Genomic DNA, 21,345 nt, shown 5'->3' with positions numbered 1-21,345 from the left:
CCCACACAAAAAAAAGGAAAACCCAAACTAAGACATCCCCTCCAGACACACACACGCACGCACACACAAAAGTTAAATCGAAGAATAAACAAACCAAAAGGAAAAGGAAAAACAACAACACAAGTTGGAAGTCAATGAGAAGTCCACCCAAAGTAACATCTAAAAACAAAACATAAACTTCACACTCAGAAAGAAAGAAAAAAAAAAAAAAAACCAAAAAAAAAAAAAAAGGAAAAAAAAAAAGAAGAAATATCTCCCAATAGAGAGAGAGAGAGAGGATGCTTCTTTTTTATTTTCATTATTACTACCATTATAAAAAAATATATATATATATTTTTTTGGATAGCCAAAAGGAAAATTAGCGCACGTGATGGAAGGTGTATGCGCAATTTCAAAACAAACAAACAAAAACAAACGCAAAACAACGACGAAGAGAAAAAAAAAAAGAAAAAAGGAAGAACAATAAACAACAAACAACAACGAAAATAAAAGAAGGAGTGTCATATATATATATATATATATATATATATATATATATATATGTATGTAATTATGTGTGTGGTTATATATATATATATATATGTATATATGTATATATAACTATGTATGTAACAAAAATAGTGGTGTGACAAAACGGAATTCTCAAGAGCACCTGAGAATTGTCGTCGTCTCATCGTCGTTAAACGTTATTGAAGTCCTCCTCTTCGCAGAAACGCAACTTCTCCATCAAACTGCATGCCACGATTGACTTTATGGGCCTTGTTGTTGTTGTTGTGGTTATTGTACGGGTATTGGATGCTGTATTGCCTCCACTTGCCACGTCCAGTTCCATTTCGCCGTTTGTCGCCATTTCGTGACTTTTCAAAAAATTGTCTATCCCACCATTCATTGCACTCTTTCAGCCACTGACTCATGTTTTCCCGCGTCTGCTCCGCTTTATTTGGCAGCGTAGGACACGGCTCTTCCAACTCCAAGCGAACGCTCTTGTTGTTGCTGATGTTCACGGCACAACTGCCACCGGGCCAGGCAGAATAGTCCTCATTTAGAAGTGCCTTGATGCGCTCGTACCATCGAAGTACCGGATTGTACATCATTAAAAGGGGAAGCTGAGGATTTTCATTTTCCAGTATACTCATCGCCTCACACCGCACAGGGGGCGGAAGCATCTTTGAGAATCGCAGCAGTGGGACCCTGGCCTTGTTGTATGACACATATGTTGGCTGTATCGTTCGTGACTCCATGACGTAAGGGTAAGGAGATACAGTTGGCTGATTCTGCGAAACAAGTAATGGCGTGGGGTACAGCTGCTGTTGCAGTTGCTCGTTTCTTGTTGGCTTGATCGCATCAAAGACGACATTTTCTTCATTGTTCATCTCATTAAGAGGCCACACCTCCCCAACGGGATGTATCGAAGCGTACATGGGAAGACCGTGCATCATGTTATCAAATTGGGGCACGCAGGTGGATTCCGTGATGGAGTTCTCCTCAATGGAATGGGAGGCGGTCAACAAGGCACGTCCACTCTCGCTCTTCACGCTTGAAAACTGCGGCGAAAGTTCACAGCGTGACACAATCGCCGGGGTTTCGCACCCAAATGTGTGCATGGGCGATTGCGCCGTTGAAGACGACGTGTTGCTGCACCTCGCCATGCATTGTCCCTGACGCGGCGTCAGTGCGATTGGACACGGCCCAGAAACGGAGGCGGAGTTGCATTCCTCTTGTGCAGCCTTAAGGCGCTGCGACTTGTTCTCGGTTTCAAGCCTATAGTATGGATTCCAGGAGTACTTGTTTTCCGCGGAGTACGTCACATTTGGCCCGGGAGTGAAATTGACACGGCACCTGCTGCGCGCCGTGTAGAAAGTGAGACTTGCATTTCCGTGCGGTGGCCGCGTCTCGGAGCGCTCGTGCGGCTGAAACGGGCATTGGTCGATGGACACAATTGGACTGACGAGAGGACATGGAAGCGATTCGTGCAGCGTTGCTCCGTGATGCATGCTTTCCAACGATGTAAATGAAAAGAAGAACGGCAACAAAAGAAAAAACACACACACACAAAAAAAACAAAACCAGCGAAAGCCTTACTTTCTTTTGTTTTTCTTTTTTTTTTTACTTCTTATATTTCCTCTGCTTTCGTTCTTTCTTTTGTGTTTGTCCTTTTTTTTTTCCCCACCTTTTGATGTCGCTCGGTTCTTTATGTGATGTGATATCGTCCTTTGTTAAAAAAACTATTCCCTTCGCTCCAACAACCGGGCAGCCACGCTGAAATGCAAATATAAATATATAAATATGTGTTTTAAAGGTCGCAGGAAGAGAGAGAGAGAGAGGAAGGAGCGGAGAGGAGAGGAGCAGACATGAGCGGGCAAAGGCACATTAAAAAACAACAACAAAAAAACAAAAAAGGGGGAAATTGGGGGACAGAGGAGAGCGAGAGGACAGTCGGACATGTCCGCCACGCAGGATCCGCCGGATGCACACACACACACACACACCAAACACCGCACACACATACATAACATTCTCTTTTCTTCCCTTGACACAAGCCGCTGCGGGAAATGAGCCACAGCGCAAGTTGAGTCCCTAAAAAACAAACAAAACACACACACACAAAAAAGACAAAACCACGCAGAAAAGGCGTCCCCCACCCCGCCAAGACACACACACACGCTCGCCTCCGCATCGTAACACACTGGAACCCGCCATGCCCCAAAGAAAAGGGAGAGGAAACACTGACATGCAAGGCAGGGAAAAAAAAAAAAAAAGAGGTACGCACGTGACAAATGAATGGGAGTTACACGGCAGCCAACAAAGACATACATGCACACATACAAAAACAAACAAAAAAACGAAGCTCCCCAAGACATAATAATGTAACAGAAAAGAAAGGAACGAAAGGGGGCGGTGGAACAAAAACTGGCATGTATTTTTATTTTTATTTTTATTCTTCTATTCATTTAACAATAAAGCGAATAAATAAATAAATGGGAAAAAAAAAATAAATAAATAAATATATATATATATATATATATGTATGTGTCTAAAAGAAATAATAATAACAAACAAACACCAAACGTCTTCGTTAAGAAATTAAGGCGCGAATCACCCATGTGCACCTATTTACATCGCGTCAGGTGGGAGGACACGAGCCTCCACACGTTCGCCCAGATAGAGCTCATCACACCGCAGCCCAATAGGACTTTATATATATATATAAAGGGGGAAGAAACTTTCATGGATACATGGAGTCGACACCGCCTGCAGGCCAATGATAAATGCTCGCAGCTTCGTAAGTTGGAAAGAAGCCTCGCCTGTCGCACCGCTGTACAAACTGAAATTCACGTTGTTGGATGTCTTGATGATGGTGACCTTTCCAACGGGGATTCATGTGCTGCCCCGGTTGTTGATGTTCCTGCTGCCAATAATTATACCGCTGCTGATGCCGTGGCATACGGTTCTGGCGATAATAATGCGGCTGTTGTTCCTGTTGCTGCCTTTGTTGCTTCTGCTTCCGATTTTGGTGTTTTTTTTTTTTTGGTGGTAGGGGCGCCGGTGGCGCCGGTGGTGGCGGTGGCTGGTCCTGAATATTGTGCCCCAGATTCTTCCGCGCCTTCTCCTTCCATTCCTGCAACTCGTGCTTCTGCCTCTCCAACGAAAGATCGGAGAAAGGGATGGTGGTGCGCTTGTAGCAGTTCCGCACACGATCCACGTCGGTGGACTTGATGACCGGAGCGTATGGGTCCCATGAAAATTTAGTGAAACACGGCGAGAACCGCACGGCAAGCATTTTCGGCCACTTGTAGTCGTCGTCGCCGACGTCAGGCTTCCTTCGCCTCTCCGGTGGGGCGTCAACCGCGCCGCCGCCGCCGCCCTCCTCGGCCATCTCGCACGCCAGAAGTTGCGGGGCTTCAACCGGCTGGTTGTCCGCGTCGCAAAGCGGCGCCACGACCCGCGACCCCGGCGAATTTTCCGACTCCATTTGATGACCGCACGCACACACACAATAAATAAATAAATGCCGACAGCGCCAGGCTAAGCCTCTCTCTCTCTTGCTATCTCGCGGTGACCACTTTGAGATGTAAACAACTTGTCACTCCTTCCGGTCTGCAGAAAAACAAAAACAAAAACAAAAAGAAAAAGAAAAAACAATCGGTGATGCACGCAAACACTGGGAGCAACGGCAGGTACAACAACAACAACAACAAAAAGAACTACAAAAATACACCACCTCCTTATTTTTCTTCTGCGCTCTCGTTCTCATATGGTTGGCTCTGGACGATGGTGCGTCCAATTAGAGGCCCACCGCACACTGCACTAAACAAGGCAACAAAAAGGAAGGGAAAAATAAGAAAACAACTAAAAAACTTCAAATTCAGTCATTCACGCCTGACAAATGGCGGAGCGCATGTCACCACCAAACGTACAGCCTCAGGGAAGATCGCGTCCGCCTTATTTTGCATCTTGGCACCGGCCTTATGTGCATCTTCCAGCCATTCCTGCCGCACCACCTTGTCATCAGGACACAGCATAAGACCCATGGTTCGGCGGAGCACCGATTCCTCCAGTAGCACCGCCCTCACCCAATCCCCCGCCTGCTCCCGCAGCGTTCGCTCCCCCCATCGTGGAACTTCTCGTGGGGTTGACGGCGCATCGTCGGAGGAAATGGAAAAACACTTCATGGATGGTAGCCGAGTTCCCTGCACACTCACATGAGGTGTGTTTTCTGAAGGTTCGACGGTGACATCACCGCCGTGTTGAATTCCTCTATTGCGCATCACAGTTGTATCGGAGGGAGCGGCACAATCCACATGAATGCGCACATCGTACAGCTCTCCGCTAGGCTCATCCTCAGTACGGCCACCAAAGAGAAAAAAACGAAAGCCTGGCATCACAGGATCCACACACATAGCTGCCATTGTACGGCCCTCTGGCAAAATGGAGACAATATTCTTTATCAACCTCCAGTTCTGAGAACCCTCAGCATTATTCTCCTGATTTACATGCCATAATTCTGTCTTCATCGCCTCCCCATAACACTCACGCTTCTGAGAGGATTTATTACCAGTCTTCCTGAAATAACCCAAAGGAAAAGATGACGGCAAACAGCCAACATCTACAAATGCCTCTCGCCATATATGACGCATGTAATTGTAAACATGCACGTCTTTATGCGTTTCTATCATTCCGCGACTGTCGTACGTAAATCCACCAAGAACGAAAATGTCCAAGCCACGTGTCACCATCACAGCACCCGTACGCCAGAGTGCGGAGCTGTTAAAATGCCTACATCTGTGCGGGATTGTTATCGGCATTCTACATCGCCTACTATCCCTTCTCATTAAGAGAAGACTCTCAACATACTCCATAATACGTGCCCCCGGTTTTTTGTCATATGGACGCAGGAAAAATTCCCGCATGAATCGTAAGGGCGTTTCTTCCCGCACCATGATCCACTGTCGTGTATATGCATTGAGTACCCACATATCGTTATAGAAGTAAATGCCATCGCGTCCACCAAACACAAAGAAAAAGAAATCTCTACAGACCGTAGAACACGCCCTTCTTCTACCGGGAAAGACAGTGGCTCCTAATGACGGCAGGATCTGCAACAAACGCTTCTCCCCTTCGCCGTACTGTAGTTTTCCAGAAGAAGGCGGTGGAGTCGTCAGGTATAAAAAGTACGTGGTGTTATAAGCCTCTGTGTCATTCATCCCACCAAATACAACCACCACCTCAACACGACGTTGCTCTCTTTTACGTGCTGCTGCTGCCGCTGCCGCTTTTTTCGACGACGACGATGGCGGCAGTCGCTTCGTGGTGCCGTCCTCGAAGACCGGAATAAACAGCGTTTGCGCCACCGATCCCCACATGGACGGTAACGGGGTGGTGAGATTTATTTTTGTCCACAGTCGTCGCTCAATGTCCAGCTGGAAGGCGGGAGCGGTGCCGCCATCCCCGCTCTTAACACCCCCGTGCACAAATAAAAAACGTCCACCTCCAAATAAAGTGCCACTCTGACCAAATGCCTTCGGTGGCATCCCGTCATCCACCGCTTGATCCGCATCAGTTTCACCCCCACCGCTCGCTGCCGAGCGGCGGGCCGGACCAGGCACACCACGACAAATGAGCTGCACCCACCGCTGCTCGTCGATCAAATATTCCCACGTGTCATTCAGAAAACCCTCCGGCCCAACCTCCAGCCCGCCATGCAGAATAAGGCTTCGACGGGGAGCGCATGGGAGCAAGAGATGACCGCTGCGTGGCGGTGGTACCTGATGCAGTGGCTGACGCAACTCCTCGGACGTATGTAAACTAAACGATGCGGTCACATTCGAGCTTCGACGCGCTGCTGCTGCTGCTGTTGCCCCTGATGATGATGGCTGCACCGAGGCCATCCTTTTCCCCTTTCCAGGGGACTCTGACAATCCCGGTTCTCGCGTCGATACCAAATTATTCGTGGCATCGTCATGAAGCCGGAAAAAAGTGACATGATACTTCGCCTCCAACTCCTCCGCCATGAAACCCCCCGTTCCAGAAGGGGGCTCTTCGTAATATAAACCCCTATTCCGCACGGGAATTGGCATTTTTTTTCCTTTTTCGTTTCTCCTATTCCCCCCTCCCTAACCCCCTCAACTTCCACCCCTATATATGTAATGTATGTATATACGCCTGCACTCCCTCTGTCTTTTCTCCGAACTTCTCGCCCTCTTCTGCAATTAAATATATATATATATATATATATGTATATAGGAGTGCCAACAACAGAAATCACCGGTATGACGACAAATTTGCCCTTGACACTTGGCCCTAACTTTTATTTGTTCCCTTTTCTCTCTTCTTCTTGTTTTTTGCTGTTGTCCTCTCCCTATTCTCTTTGCATTATGAAGACCCCGCATCATAACACGCATGCATGCATACGTATCCACGTATTTTTGTGAAGAAAAGAAGATGCAAAAACAACAACAACAACAGAAAAAAAAAAAAAAAAAAAAGAAAGAAAAAGAACAATCCGGTGTAGAAAAAAAAAAAAAAAAATACAGAATTCTGCATAAACGCCACGAAAAGGCAGGCATGTATGTCTCCAATGGAAAAGAGGGGAGCCGCACCGTTTTTTTTTTTTTTTTCTTCCCTTCATTCTCTTTTCTTTTTTCCGTCAGTTAATACTGGAGAACACGTCAACGCGTAGATACACAGGGACACACACACACCAACACGCACACACAAAAAGGAAAGAAAGAGCAGCGGGCTGCCTCCACACGTTGATGTGCCCGAGGACATTGAAGTGTCGCAGCCACCCCCACCCCCCCCCCCCCCCACCCTTTTTTTTTTTCTCCTGCCTCTGTTGGCCGTACAAAACACAACAACAACACCAAGAACAACAAAGAAAAAACAAACACCAGCTCTCACTTCAGTTTTTCCCGTTCCCTCCACCTGACTCCTTTATTGTCCCCTCCACCACCGTGCTGTGCAGTCCCCTCTTCCCATGTACACTCACTCACTCACTCGCACACAAAAAAAGGACTTCAGTGAGTCAAAGGGAGGAGCAAATGGCAAGAGAAGTCACAGAACCAAAAAAAAAAAAAAAAAAAAAAAAAAAGAAAAAAATTAAAGCAGAACAAAATGAGAACCATCACTTTTACTTTCGTTGAATATCAACATAATAAACTGTAATATAATACCCATCCATCCACATATATATATATTTATTTATTATATATAAACAACATTTGTATTATTTTCAGAAAAGTGACGCGACATCCATTAAAAAAACAAAGAAAAAGGGGGATGTGAGGGTGCCAAAACTTCGCAGCCCTAAAAATGTGAGTGCTCACCACCCACGCACTTATATAATAAATATATTGTGCAATTGGGGAGAGCCAACAGCGCGCATACATACATACATACATACATACATACATACATACATACATACATACATACATGTACACACACAGACAAACAAGATAAACCAAAAAACAAATAAATAGCACACAGGTAATATAAACAAATAAATAAATAAATAAATACAACTGACCGAACGCACTGCAAATGGAGAGGGAGGAAGGAGGCAAGATGCATACGTGTCTGTGCGTGTGTGAATTGACTCGTGTTGTTCACACAAAAAAAAAAAAAAAAAGAAAAGAAATCGAAAAGAAACAAAGGTACCAGCGGGGAAATGGGTATTAGTATTATTAGTGGTGGCGGTGGTGAGGGAAGAAACATATCGACGCTTCCCAAAAAAAAAAAAAAAAAAAAAGGAAAAATAAGGCAGATGGTCTACACGCGTGTGTGTTTGTGTGCATGGGGGGTGGGGAATGAGGAATGGGGCCGCAGCACAACAGTGCGCACACGACGACAAGACGAGGGAGAAGGGGGAGAGGCGGCGGGGGTAATTTGTGACAAAAGTACAAAAAAAAAAAAAAGAAGATACATGAAGCCTACACACATACATACATGAAGGGTACATATATATATATATATAAGGGATAATAACAATTCCCGCCCCCTTTCCCCTGATCCGCAGCACACACACACACGCACACACAAATAGACATACACATGCATGCAGACCAAATCTTCTCCCCTTTCTCTCCCTCCTTCCGCCACCCGGCATCCCATCCCGCCCACGGCAGCGGGTAAAAGTACAAACAAACAAATTTTCAAAACAAACACACACACACACACACACATAAAAAAAAAAAAAGAAATGCTTGGCATTGTGAAAAGCAAGTAAAAAAAAACAAAACAAAAAAGGCTACGCGCCTGGCTGGGGGGTTTGATCCCATTCCTACAAGAAGTAAAAGTACAGCAGTAATAAATTAAACTTTGGCATCCGTGCATCCGACATTCCCCCACCTCCTTTTCCCCCGCACACACACATGCGGAGTCTCAACGACGTTCCCTGGCAACCGGGTTCGCCGTGAGCGCACGAGGTGCCAGTCGTCTTTATTGCGGCTCCCTTCCCTCCACGTGCAGGGCGGGGTGGAACGGAGGGGAGGGAAGGGAAAAGAAAAGACAAACAAACAAACCGCACTCGCCGCACTCCGACGTGGCGTCATATAATTAATCCTTTCTGGCCGCACGCTCTTCCCTCACATCTCTATAAAAAGAAAACACGTGCACCATTTGGGTACAAAATGTGCAGGCAAAAAAACAACCAAACAAATATATAAATATATAAATATATGTACGCTTATATATTTTATATTTTATATATAAACCAACAAGGGTGGCGTTTACCCCCCCCCCCCCCCCAAACAACAACATCAACAACGTATCGCACTGTGTGTAACAATTAAAATACATGCCTTATACAGCGACATATTCTTTCATATATATATTTATATATATATTGCAGCCCCTCTTTTTTTCTTTTTTTTTTCCTTTTTTTTCTGTTTCTCCCCCTCTTTACTGCACTCGATTCCCCTCCCCCCCTCCCCTCTTTTATTATTATTATTGTTTTTTTTCCTTTCATGACGGTGATGCAATTAAAACCTGGCGAACACATCAAACTCGCATGTGAGCACCTCGACAACACACTGACAACTCGATTGGGGTGGTGTCCGCCTCCCTTTTTTTTTTTTTCCTTTTTTTTTTTTCTTCTCCCTCTCTGAAGGGGAGGGGGTCAAGAAAAAAAAAAACAAAAACAAAAGCCCTCGTACGTGCTGAAAACTACATTCGTCATGCAAATGCACGTGCGCCATAAAAAAAAAAAAATAATTGGGTACTGCAAAAATGGCTGTGTATTTTGTGCAAAAAAAAAAAACAAAAACAAAATCAATTAGCCAACTTGAGGGCCCCCCCCCCCCCCCCTTTTTTTTTTTTTTTCTTTTTGTGTAATCCTCTTCGTTCATTATGATCGTCGATTCACTGAAAGAAACTCTCCATTCTGGCATGAACAAAGAACATAAGTGTTCACTCACCCTTGAGCCAGAATTAATCCCATATTTATATAAATATAAATATGCCATGTACATATCCATACAAATGTCATTTATGAGTCCGTGCCGTTGTGTTTCCCCTCCAACACCACTATCCTTGGATCTCTCTCTAACATCCCTGGCGGGCTGACTGCGGCAGCACCATCATGCATCTTGTTACAGGCAGGGGAGGCATTCACCCCAACGTGCGTCGCATTTGGAGCATTCAAAGAATTCACAACGTTTTCCATATCCGACTGCCTTCCACCTGGGTAGTAACAATACTGCGGCGGCTGGGCCTGTTGTTTCTGGGAAAAAAGGAATGGTGGCTGTTGTTGCTGCTCATTCCTGGCAAGTACAATAAGTCGCGCCAGAACCTCAAGCTCTTGCATGTTCATCGCCGTCATGCTTCCCGGCGCCGGATTTGGGATCGGCGCTGAGGGCAGGAACGGGGCACCAAAATCATTCATATGCTGAAGCTGCTGATCAAAGCGCATAACGGCCGCGGGGTCAAATATACCAGGGGCGGCGCATGGCGGGGGAAGCCCCATAAATGGAGGCTGCGACGGCAGCTGGATTCCCCACGGTGCACAGAGTGCTGGTGGCTGCTGGAATGGTTGTTGCGGTTGTTGTGGTTGCTGCTGCGGCAGCAGTGGCACACGCAGCCTGTCATTAAAGGGGGGCGCATTATTTGCGGCAAAAGGGTTAGAATAAGGAGGAATTGTCAACTCCACACCTGCTGGAGGCACAGAAGCCCCCGCGTAGGCAAGCTGATATGCCAAAGGGTGCGCAGCTGCGCCAGCTGATAGGGGAAGAGCCGCTGCGGCTGGTGCTGTGAAGAACTGCTGGAGTGCGTGCGGCAGCTGTGGTAAATGTATGGCGTTGGTATCGATGGGAGGAATTCGCATAGAGGATGCATTGCCTCTGGACCCTCTGGATCGTGAGCCACCGTTACCCGAGTTTCTCCTGGATTTCGTATGTCGCACCTCTTCCTTTTCTCGCTCCCGTTGCCGTTGTTTCTCCATGTATGCTGCAAGTTCCTCCTCCGTGAAGACACGATGTGCCGTCACACCCACCATGGCGGGTCGCCGCTTTACTTCGCCTTCTTTCGTCGCTGCGGCCTTCCCCTCTTCACTACTGGCATCCCCTCCCGTACGTGGCTGGGGCTGTGAAGATGTCTCAGCATTCGCAGATGAGGTGATGTCGTCCCCACCCGTACTCCTGTCGGCGGTTTCTTCCTTGGCGGGTGTGGTTTCTTGGGGTGCTACCGCAGGCGGAGTGTGTGGTCCCTCCGCAACCTCCTTCGTCTCAGTCCCTGCGGGGGAGCCGTTTGAGAGACTCTTTGCTTCCATGGGCTCTGGCGCGTTAACGCCTGCGTCACTGCTGGCAATTTCGCCCCCTTTTTTCCCCACCACCACATCATCTGTCTCCACCTGCAGCATCCCCTCCTCCTCTTCCTTGCGGGAGGTGGGAGGAGACGCGGTGCCATTTTGGCCTCTATGACCGTTTACTGTCATGATTGCCGCCGATGGGAGCGAAGTCTCGTCCATTAAATACCGTCACACTGCGGAGAGACACGTACAAACACAACTTATCTCCCGGATTTTTTTATTTTTTCCTCTCTTGTCGCCCCCACAGACCTCCACGTTTACTCTTGTGGTTCACTCTTTCTCTCTCTCTCTCTATATATATATATATATGTATATATATTTTCTTTTCTCCCTACGTGTGGGTATTTCACTAATTATCGGTAACCAACCCCACCACACCCCAGGAGAGAAACAAACACAACAACAACAACAACAAAAAAAAACAACAAAAATATGAGAAAAAATAGAAGCGCACAAAGCTAACACCGCACCATTGATAAACAAAAAGACGGTGGCAGGAAAAGCAGACACAAAAGTTGCAATTAAACAAGTCCATAAACCATCATTTCCTTTTTTTTTCTTTTTCATTCTTTGGGGGCGTCACTGGACAGCAGAGTGTATGTGTGTGTGTGTACACGGTCGGTCGTGTATCCATTTGCACCAGCAGATCACATATACCCCCCAGAAGAAACAAAGAGAGAAGACGCAGGGGGAAAAAAAAAGGAAGATGTATACTTGGGTAATGTGCTCATCCTTTTAAAAGAACACACGGGCAATTGGCTCAACGCAGACGCGGAGACAGGTATATGAATATCGTTACACAAATACATGCAACGAAAAATAAATGGATGCTATCGCATGAAAGAAGAATTAGGACTTGATCGTGCGGAGGGCACGCAGCGCTACTTCAGCTGCTGCATTTTCTGCATCCCTTCGTGCTGTGCACCACTGAGGCCCCTTAAACGTCGCAACACCACCCTTCTTGTTGAGCAGTGGAAGTTCAACCGTCGCCAAGTAACTGCGAGGACCTTTGCGGCCCTTGCGACCGCCAGTCGCCTCCAACTGCTGCTCATCCACTAAAAAAATAACAGACTTATGCACAGGCGTGTGTGGCCACCGCGCGGCGCACTCCTCTTTCAGCAATTCACTCATATACTTCTTCTCTCGTAACTCTTCCCGTGTTTTGCGAGCCTCTGCAGTAGGGCCTACGATGACGTTGCTGCTGGGGTGCGGTTTCCTCGCCATGGACGGCGGTGGGACGGCGGGAGCGGTTGCAGCTGTCGATGATCCCGCATCCGCCCCCATCGCCGTTGTTGCTGTTGTTGATCCGCCAACACCGTTCGCCCTTTCACTATTCGCCATTTCGTTGCTGTTCGTGTTGTTTTTTTTAATGTCACGTCGCGCAAGTCCAGTGAGGGTTCCATCTGTTCGCTGCACCGCCTTATGTTCCTCCAGCAGCTCCTTCACAGCTACCCAGGCAAATCGCAGTTGGTCCAATTGCACGTACGTGAAGCAGCGCAGAAGCTGCTTGTCCTCGTAACAGCAAAGAAAGTGCCCCCCTCCCTTTTCTTCCTGCAGAGGCGAAAAATATTTTCCCGGGGTCTCCACAAGCGCACGTGTGATGCTGCGTGGGCCCCGTGGCGTGGGAAAACGGAATGTTTGTACCGTATACAGCAGGGCGCCGTTTGGGACGACTTTGCTCTCTCGTGTGAAGAAGGGCTCAAAGTGTGGAAGAAGTCTTCTCGTCTCTTGCACCTCCGCAGAGACATCCTCGCCCACGCTGCCACGCGGTGTCCCATTGGCCTCATCCTTCTCTCTGCTGACCTGCTTTGGCAGCCATCCCGCCAACTGAAACACCGGCAGTAGCCACCGCAGCGCGTTGAAGATACCGACGGCGGGCACCACCTCGTCTCCCGCCTCCTCACCCTGCCGCGCAAAGACGATCGGGTACTCAATGGGGCATGCTGGAGGCGCGGGGACATCCGCCGCTGCTGTTGTCCTCGCAGCCATCTTTCCTTTTTCTTTTCCCTCCCTCTCCCCTTCGATACAACGTCCCTGACCCACAAAGAGAGAGAGGGGCAACGATGCACGGGAACACACACACACACAAACAAATAAATAAACTCGAGCATAAGATGGATGTGCTGAGTGATGGCGATTGTAGCCAAAAGAGGAAAATATGGAGAGTAAAAGCACTCATTTCTTTTCCATTTCCATTTGTGCACATGTGCAGTCTCAGGTACAGACACATTCATACATGTATACGCATTCATATTTATCCAGGCAAAGAATCCAAAGCAAAAAAAAAAAAAAAAAATAAAACAACAACAAATCCGTCATTCCCTCCCTCTCCAAAGACACGCATACACACAAATACACACCAATTTTCTCGTCCTTTGCCTCAATAGCATCATTCACGCCAAATTCAAGATCACCTATGCAGTTGTATGATTGAAGTGGGACGTCTCCAGCCAATTCTTCCCTTTCTCCCCGTTGTTAAGCAAATAAATTCATCGTGCTGATCATCCCATCTTCGTCCCCCATCGATCCAAACGCCATCCAGAGAAGGAAAAGGGAAAACAACGACAGCACGGGGAGACAAATGGCGTGGAGAATATCAATGGAATCTTCAATGACAGCAAAAAACAGTTGTGCGGTCGTTGCGACGGTGCTTACCGTGCCACCCATCGCAGTCTGCATCAGCGGAGCCGACTTCACGGCAATATTACGGAGAGCATCACCCACCTGAGAGATACTCAGTTCACCACCAGGGGGTAATTTGCCAATAAAACTCAAGGATCCTCTGCGTGGCGCATTGAAGGAGGACTGCTTCCGCCGAACATAAGCCTCATCTTCTTCCCTCGTTTCCACTCGACATCGTGGCGACCTTCCCTCCTCCTTTTCTGACGTCGGCGGAAGAACGGGGGAGCTTTGCACCTCGTCAATGGAAGGGTTATTTTCCAAACACCGACCCGAAAGGCCTCCAGAAATTCCTTCCAGGTTACTATTCGATCGCCGATCACGTAAATGTCGAAATGTCACGATATCGGATGAGTTGGCTTCGATGGGTTCCGCATCAATTGGCCGTTTGTTTTCGTAATTTCCTTTACGTTTCCGTTTATTCCAACAGTCCCCGTAGTCCTCACCACAAACAGTGCGGTCCAACATCTCCACAGTTTCCTCCGTCTCAGTACGGGCATGAAAGTTAGTGGGACAATCAAATGTTGCAAGGGATGGCAGTTCTCCACAGCCGCCCAAGTTTTCTTCTAACGGCTGCGCAGATGCGGGAACTTTTGTATCGAGGGGCGACACGAGTGACCGCTTTCTACTCCACACTCCAGTTTTTGACACCCCATCGCCCGACTTGTTGTTGCCATGTGACGGAGGGGAGTTCATGGATGTAGCGGTGTTCGTGGGCCGATCTGCAGCAGAGGTACTACATCCACCGTTCTCATGGCCTACAGCCATGTTTTCGGAACCATTTTGCCGTCCCGTTTCCTTTTTTGTGCCGCCGCTGTTTTGTGAGAGGGGATCCTTGTCGAGTTCTACACCCGAAAGCTCGCTTCTCTCCCTGATGGAGGCAGGGTCTCCATGGGAGGGTCGGTAGGGGACCATGACGCAGCCATTACCACGGCGATGGCTGTCAAACATTTTGGCTGAACTTCGGCTGTACGGATTTCGGTATAATTTGGATTTTTGGTCGTGAATAACAGCACCATCCATATTTTTGAGCCACCGTACTGGCTCACCGAGCAAAGGGGGCAAACTGCTCTCACTCTCACCGCGTCCCTTCAGGCACCGCAGTACCTTTTGTCGCCAAATTACATACTTCTCTCTCTCCCTATTTAACCATGTCATGGCATTTTTCACGTACTTGGCTCCGCTACCAAGTTTCCCATAGTAAACGAAAAAATAAGGGCACTGCGAAGAGCTATTGGGTGTGTTTTCAACGCTTATAGAAAACGGCGGCTGCGAGTTACTATCCAAATCCAAAAAATCCAAACTGTTTTCATATGGTTTTACTGTGGAAGAGGGACTTTGGGACGACAAGAGAAGATCGCTTGTGCTGTTGTAATTGCTGTGGACAGTCCCTTTCGCAAGAGAGCTTTTGGAAACTTCACTCGTATCTAGAGCACCCAGCGGTCCTTTAGGATCCATTAAAGGCGACATCTGGGTGCAAGCATCCTCTCTTTTTTTCAGTCGCTTCGGGGTGGAAGGAGTCTCTCCCTCCTCGTGACTCTCCGTGCTGTAAGAAAAATGAAGACACCGCGGCAATGAGGTGGAAGACCCCCTACACCTCGTGGTGGGCTGCACTCTTTTTGGCAGCCCTCTTTCCCGGTAACGGTTTGTGAAACTATTCCCTGTCGTAGATACATCTCCGCCACTCACAGCTGCATCCGTAAAACTATTGCTGGTGGCCTGCTGCGGAGGTAAGGGCTGCGGATTCTGCGCGGACTCCTCCTCTCCGTTCGCAGGGAGAGCCAACGGTTTATGCGTTCGCACACCCGAGTTAGCGTCACGCAGAAAAACTTCTGTTATCGAACCGAGCCGTAAGTTGACGTCATGACTGTCGCTTCGGAGGCGGCTCCACTTGGCGCCGTCTGGCGGCCCGCTCAGCAGCACTTTCCGCCGCTCGCCCGGCAGGAGAACACCGTCGGGGACTGTGGGCTCCAGAGGTGAAAAGAATTTTGGATGAGAGCAACGAAGCGAGAAGATGACAGCCGAGCCGTTCACTCCAGGCACGAAGGCGTTGTGTACAGAAACCTCCAAATTGCCATCAGGCAACAACGCCGTCTGGGCCGTTATGCGTAGCACCTCCCCAGTCGCCATAATGGCCGCACAACACGCGGATTGTCGCTCAACTCCTCGTTGCAAACCCTCCGCCCTCCCTTCCCACCACCCACGCCCTTTTTTTTCTCTTCTCTTTTTTGGTTTCTTCGTGTAACCCTCTCTCTCCTATCACTCTCTCTCCTATCTCGACCAAACCAAAGCCGGGGTGCTTGGCTATGAAAGGAAGAATTCAAGGATGAAAAGAACAGAGAAACTCATAAGAAAAATCCCCCCTCCCTCCTCCTCTATCCACTCCCCAATAAAGCCTCCAAAAGAAAACTCAACGCTCGTAAAGAAAATATATATATATATATATATATATTTTGGTGGAAATGACACCCACGTGGTTTTCACTCTATAAACAAATAAAATAAATAAATAAATAAATGCACATGCATGTTAAAGAGGCATTTTTGTTGCACAAGAGGGGCTATGCGGAAACAAGCTGATATGCCCAGCAACACTCACAGAAAAACCTCCATTCTTGTCTAGTAAATGCATCAAAAATAACACACACACACAACAGTGAGACAAATCTAAATACACTCCGAGTAGTAAATGAAATTTCTCGTTTCCCCCCTCCCCCCCCACGTAAAAGCAGGAACCATAATAAAAAAGAAGATGCCACTACTTATCTGTGGTGGACTGCGCGCGTTTGGCGGTTTTCTCCACGTCTGCCACACGAGGAATTCGTTCTCGTGACCGTCGCGCGCTCTTTGGGTGAACTGACTGTGAGGAACCCAACCGAGCACGCCGTGACAACACGCTTCTTTGTGGTGATTTACTCGGTTCAGTGTGGCGTGGCTCCTTTTCTGTCCGCAGCTCAGCAGTCACGGAGAACACGGCATTTGTGTCATGGTGAAGAATCACCCACTCCCGCCCACGCTGCGTTGGTGACGGGCCGCTCCGCAACAGGCGTGCCTGCGACTCGTCAACTGTGAAGCACCCATCAATAGCCATGTGCTGGGGCATAAAAGAAATCAGCAACATAGCAATGCCCAGAAAACCTTCCCCCGCATCCGCGTGCGCTGAATTGTCTGACGTCTTTTTCGCCGCAGAGGCATGTTGCGGCACATTTGAGTTTTCAGAGGCAGAACGCACATGCATCGGGTCACACTGCTGCTTCTTTCGATGCGGATGAAAAAGTGGTTGATGCAATGAAGTTGCGGGTGGCGGCGCATGCGGGGGCTGCGACGGTCCTTGTTGCTGCGGGCTCATAATGTGGTCGTTGCTGCCAACACGGCTCGCGTTGCCCTCTCCTCTCTCGGCGCAAAGCCATCCATCCTCCTTGCGTGGTGGGTCGCAATGGCCGCCCCGCAGTGCGGACAGATACTCCCCAGCCGTGCAGACAGCGTGCAGCTTATCAATATCTCCAAGGGCCTTTTTCGCAAGGCAGCGAAGCCCCTCGCTGTAGCCGTCCTTCAGGGCAAGAAGCTCCGCTGTCAGTATCTCCTGTTCATGCTGCATGCATTCAATTTCCTCCCGCAACTTGTTGGCGCGTGCCACCTGTTCTTCTTCACGCGTCACAGCTTCCTGCTTGGCTGCTTCCGCAGTGTGTGCGGCTTCTTGAGCCGACTGGAAACTCCGCTCCGCCTCCTCAACTCGTCGCGCCGCCGCATCATACATCACATGCACCTCCTCCAACTCCTTGAGAAGACTTTCACGATCATCTTTCAATTGCTGCAGCTCCCGCATCAACTGCCGCACGCGAAGACGCAACTCCTCACACTCCTCTTGAAGTTCCTTGCGTTCCGTGTTTTTGGTGTCCAGTAGCCGGCGCAGCTCAGTGACAAGCTCCTTCCATGGCACATCTTTGCCCACCTCCCCCGTTAAAGCGCTCTCCATTGTTGCCATAGCGTTTGACTTGATTTCAGATTCCCCCTCCTCTTCTACCGATTCGTAGACGCTTCCAGACGCTTCCTGAGTTCCAATAACGCTGCGTCTTGGTGGGCTAGTGGGAGGAGGCGGCGGGGTCACAATACACGAGAGTCCCGCTACATCTTGTTCCTCTTCTGTATTCGTGGCTTCATCATTCTTCTCACGTGGAGTGGTCTGTGCCGCCGCCTCCGCGCTTTGAACCATTGCCATGACCTCCCTGGATGCCACCATGGGTTCCCTCTTCTTACATTCATTTACATCATGGCCCTCTAAAGCTGCAGTGTCCGTCGTGTCGAAAACTGTTTGGGTCTCCCTCGAGAGACTCCCCGCATACGTCTCAGCGAGGGCGGTGGGGAACATCTCGCGGTACAACTTCCTGTTGAAGCACTGCGCAAAGTAATGTGCCCACTCCATGTGCTCTTGTGTGCTTTGTGTACGGAAAAGAACGGGCGGATTCACTACCTTGCCGCCGCTCTGTGTGTTGGGTTGTTTGGGGATGAAACCAAAGTAAGCGTGACTCGTGTCACCTGCATGTTGCATGGCAATGCAGGCCATCAACTCATCGTACCGATCCGGTCGCTTTCGCTGGACATTCAGTGATTCCCTGCCCTCATCTTCTTGGGAATTTACGGCATCGCTGGTATCCTCCGTCTCGCCTGCTTCAACGCCCCCAGTTTTCTTATTCTTCATTGTCGTCTCCGCCTTGAGCTTCTTCCTTCTGTTAATGAGGGAAGAAAAAAAGTTGCTACTGCCCGACTCCTGCTGCCGCGTACGAGCGGCACCCAATGCTTCAGCCGCCTGGAGCAGATCCTCTCCGGCCACTGACACGTCGCGAAACGACGGCACAAAGTACTCCATGTCCCTAAAGGGCACCACAAGCAGCGTCCGCTGGAAAGCATGCCGTTTGTAATCCTCCTCACTACGGTAGACAGAAAGTCCACGGTCATCGGCCACAACAAAGTACGTGCGCCACGAGCTCAGGAAAAACCGAGCCGATGCTTTCTTGTGAAGCATGTCTGCTACATTGATCATCGACAGCACTCCGCAGACTTGTGCCATGCTGTAGGGAAGACCAAGTGGCAGAGGTAAATTGGGGAGGCCATGCACATGAGGGGGTGCCCGGTCCACCAAAAGCAACGGGTCTCTTTCTCTGTTCTTCACTGCGCTTGCCAACGCGCCAAAGAAACGTGATTCCATTGCTGAAAATAAAGCGTTGGATTTGCCGGAAGGAACTGACGGATACTGCCGGTACGCAGCGTAAGCAGCAAAACGATAACTGGTAGCCAGAGAGCTACGCAGCCGCAGGATCTCTCGGTCCTTTTCCCGCACAAGACTAAGTACAAGACGGCTTTCTTGAGGCGTCACGTGTAAACTGAGGCGCTGTCGTGCCATGGGGTCCAACGCGGTGATTGCCGAACTGGTTTCTTTACCGTTGCTTAAACTCAATTTTTCTCCTCCCCATTTATTCGGCTGATGAGACGCCACAGTTGATAATTCTTCATTTTGTTGCAACAGTGCGTAAAGGATGCGCTCGGCCGCGGCGTTGGGGTTCTGGTATTGCCCCACAGCTCCACTGTCGGGTAGAGTTGACTGAATGACAGAGAAGCCATCTGGGCCGTACACGGGAGTCCATGAACTTCCGGCGAGAACGTTTTCATTCTCACACATTGAAGCTTTCCACCCGCGGTACCGATCCTGCGTACTAATCTCTGCTGAGGGTTGCTCAATGTGTAGACGCGGTGGCGTGGTTTTTGTTGTAGCGTTTACTCCCTCCAAATTTATCGACTCACGAGCCCTGCTGAGATCAATTGATGCGTCCGCTGTCCCGTGCGATGGCGCTGACGGCAATGGCGATAGTGATGGCGCCGCCCTGTTTGTCGCTGACGCGTTTTGGCTGCGGCCAACATTGCTCATATGGTCCAACGTGCTGCTACTCATGCGCCCAAACGCCGCGGACACATCCACCAATGGCCGGGGCGAGTACACAGTTTCCCCAACAACCGACGGTGTATGTTGTTCCCAGCCATGGCGGGCATGCTCGGCATGCTCCTCATGGATATCGCCCTGGGGAGCAACAGCGTCACGACCGCCTCTACTGTCAAGGTTCTCGTAAGGTTTGAGAGAGAATCGCGTTTCCCTCCACTCTTCTCTCGGTTGTCCGACGTTTTCTCTTTCCCGCCTCGCTCCATCCATGGCGTGTGCGAGGACCCGAGAACTTCTCATGCTGGGTCGCTTCAACGCCCGCTGCAGGCCTATGTCATTCACCAACCGGGGCTGCAGCGTGTCGCTCACCCGCGGAGCCCCTGGCTCGTAGGCCCCGCCATCATAATCCGCATACGACGTGTAGGCGCTGTCGTGCCTGTCCCAACTCGCAACACCGCCACGGTGCCCCATTTCATGCTGTCCGCTCCATTGCCTCTCGTCGAAAGAGTCGTGGTCAAAGAGACGTTCGTCGCGCTCCCTGCGTTGCTGCGGCCGTAAAAAGGCCCCTAGTGAAGGATTCTTACGCATTGAGCGTCTCACGCTCAGAGAAGAAAGCAAGAAAAGAATGAAGAGTGATATAAATATATATGGAAAGGAAGGGAAAGAGTAGGAGAACAGAAATACGCTCGAGCAACACCTCCTCATTTTTTCTTTTTATTACATTCAAGCAGCGGAACACACTCTTTCTTTGCCCGCAGACAACACTGCGTAGTGGAGAACTGCTCAAGAACAAATGAAGAAAAAAAATATATATATACATAAACTATATATGCCCCTGCAAAGGAAAAAAAAAATGGGGGGAAAAGAGAAAAGGGGCAACGAGAAAAGGGCGACAAAGCCCATCTTTCCCACCAAGAGAAAAAAAAAGACAAACACCATGGGCGGAGACACACATGCAGAAAGCATCATTGGACGGAATCCACTGAATCCATTTACCACCTTTTTTTTCTCTCGTCATTCTCGTCTCTCTCGGCCATTGGAGGGGGGGGGGGGGCTTACTCTGTAGGGAGCGGGGAAGGGGAGGCGACGCGGGAAGAGGAAAGCAGGAATTTGGAGTAGGAGAAGGTCGATTGCCTTGGGGTAGGTGAAGCGACGAAAGAAGGGGAGAAGATGCACAGCGTCTCCCAGCGTGTCCTGGAGATTCTGACGATGTCAGTGTCGGTGGGTTTTGTAGGCTTGCTCATCGTTGTGGCCAGCAGCTTCTCACCGCTGGGCCCAAAAAATGTATCACCCATCATCTCAGTCTTCAACGTCTCCATGTCGCCGCTGATGCGGATGCCAATGCCGGTCATTTACGCGCAGGGCCAGAAACCACCGCCGCTGCGGGACTACGTGTTTTTTAAGTTTACGCTGAGGGCAAACTTCTCGCC

At 49.1% G+C, this 21,345-nt stretch overlaps 8 protein-coding genes across 8 annotated transcripts, besides 34 other annotated features; 1 reads left to right on the top strand and 7 right to left on the bottom strand.

The window, feature by feature from the left end:
* Positions 1-21,345: a sequence feature (heterozygous, non-Esmeraldo-like haplotype).
* Positions 190-250: a microsatellite.
* Positions 310-340: a sequence feature (AT_rich).
* Positions 394-491: a sequence feature (T-rich).
* Positions 503-599: a microsatellite.
* Tc00.1047053506319.70 (uncharacterized protein) lies at positions 687-1,994 on the bottom strand (the record flags this gene model as incomplete). Its single annotated transcript, XM_805233.1, has 1 exon — positions 687-1,994. The coding sequence occupies one exon, from the start codon at positions 1,992-1,994 to the stop codon at positions 687-689; it is 1,308 nt and encodes a 435-aa protein (XP_810326.1).
* Positions 2,010-2,069: a sequence feature (T-rich).
* Positions 2,083-2,164: a sequence feature (A-rich).
* Positions 2,307-2,359: a sequence feature (CT-rich).
* Positions 2,471-2,510: a microsatellite.
* Positions 2,919-2,953: a microsatellite.
* Positions 2,966-3,023: a microsatellite.
* Tc00.1047053506319.60 (hypothetical protein, conserved) lies at positions 3,227-3,973 on the bottom strand (the record flags this gene model as incomplete). The annotated part of the gene is made up of 1 exon (XM_805232.1): positions 3,227-3,973. One exon carries the CDS (start codon positions 3,971-3,973, stop codon positions 3,227-3,229), a length of 747 nt encoding a protein of 248 aa, XP_810325.1.
* Positions 4,105-4,139: a microsatellite.
* Positions 4,181-4,211: a microsatellite.
* Tc00.1047053506319.50 (hypothetical protein, conserved) lies at positions 4,371-6,578 on the bottom strand (the record flags this gene model as incomplete). The annotated part of the gene is made up of 1 exon (XM_805231.1): positions 4,371-6,578. The coding sequence occupies one exon, from the start codon at positions 6,576-6,578 to the stop codon at positions 4,371-4,373; it is 2,208 nt and encodes a 735-aa protein (XP_810324.1).
* Positions 6,715-6,743: a microsatellite.
* Positions 6,967-6,999: a microsatellite.
* Positions 7,103-7,144: a sequence feature (A-rich).
* Positions 7,565-7,599: a microsatellite.
* Positions 7,686-7,715: a sequence feature (AT_rich).
* Positions 7,883-7,956: a microsatellite.
* Positions 7,995-8,021: a microsatellite.
* Positions 8,115-8,140: a microsatellite.
* Positions 8,231-8,258: a microsatellite.
* Positions 8,519-8,554: a microsatellite.
* Positions 8,660-8,684: a microsatellite.
* Positions 9,160-9,212: a microsatellite.
* Positions 9,326-9,348: a sequence feature (AT_rich).
* Positions 9,359-9,386: a microsatellite.
* Positions 9,567-9,596: a microsatellite.
* Positions 9,939-9,960: a sequence feature (AT_rich).
* Positions 9,989-11,464, bottom strand: Tc00.1047053506319.40 (uncharacterized protein; the record flags this gene model as incomplete). The annotated part of the gene is made up of 1 exon (XM_805230.1): positions 9,989-11,464. The coding sequence occupies one exon, from the start codon at positions 11,462-11,464 to the stop codon at positions 9,989-9,991; it is 1,476 nt and encodes a 491-aa protein (XP_810323.1).
* Positions 11,598-11,624: a microsatellite.
* Positions 11,692-11,755: a sequence feature (T-rich).
* Tc00.1047053506319.30 (hypothetical protein, conserved) lies at positions 12,155-13,294 on the bottom strand (the record flags this gene model as incomplete). The annotated part of the gene is made up of 1 exon (XM_805229.1): positions 12,155-13,294. One exon carries the CDS (start codon positions 13,292-13,294, stop codon positions 12,155-12,157), a length of 1,140 nt encoding a protein of 379 aa, XP_810322.1.
* Positions 13,579-13,616: a sequence feature (T-rich).
* Positions 13,781-16,114, bottom strand: Tc00.1047053506319.20 (hypothetical protein, conserved; the record flags this gene model as incomplete). Its single annotated transcript, XM_805228.1, has 1 exon — positions 13,781-16,114. The coding sequence occupies one exon, from the start codon at positions 16,112-16,114 to the stop codon at positions 13,781-13,783; it is 2,334 nt and encodes a 777-aa protein (XP_810321.1).
* Positions 16,413-16,436: a microsatellite.
* Positions 16,472-16,502: a microsatellite.
* On the bottom strand, positions 16,742-20,620 carry Tc00.1047053506319.10 (uncharacterized protein; the record flags this gene model as incomplete). Its single annotated transcript, XM_805227.1, has 1 exon — positions 16,742-20,620. The coding sequence occupies one exon, from the start codon at positions 20,618-20,620 to the stop codon at positions 16,742-16,744; it is 3,879 nt and encodes a 1,292-aa protein (XP_810320.1).
* Tc00.1047053506319.5 (hypothetical protein, conserved) lies at positions 21,086-21,345 on the top strand (the record flags this gene model as incomplete). The annotated part of the gene is made up of 1 exon (XM_805234.1): positions 21,086-21,345. A coding segment is annotated over one exon (260 nt), but the record flags the coding sequence as incomplete, so codon positions are not given.

This window comes from Trypanosoma cruzi, genomic scaffold (assembly GCF_000209065.1).
Source record: "Trypanosoma cruzi strain CL Brener 1047053516899 genomic scaffold, whole genome shotgun sequence".
NCBI lineage: Eukaryota > Euglenozoa > Kinetoplastea > Trypanosomatida > Trypanosomatidae > Trypanosoma > Trypanosoma cruzi.
The sequence above is the reverse complement of the archived record's forward strand: the minus strand, read 5'-3'. Positions and strand labels throughout refer to the sequence as shown.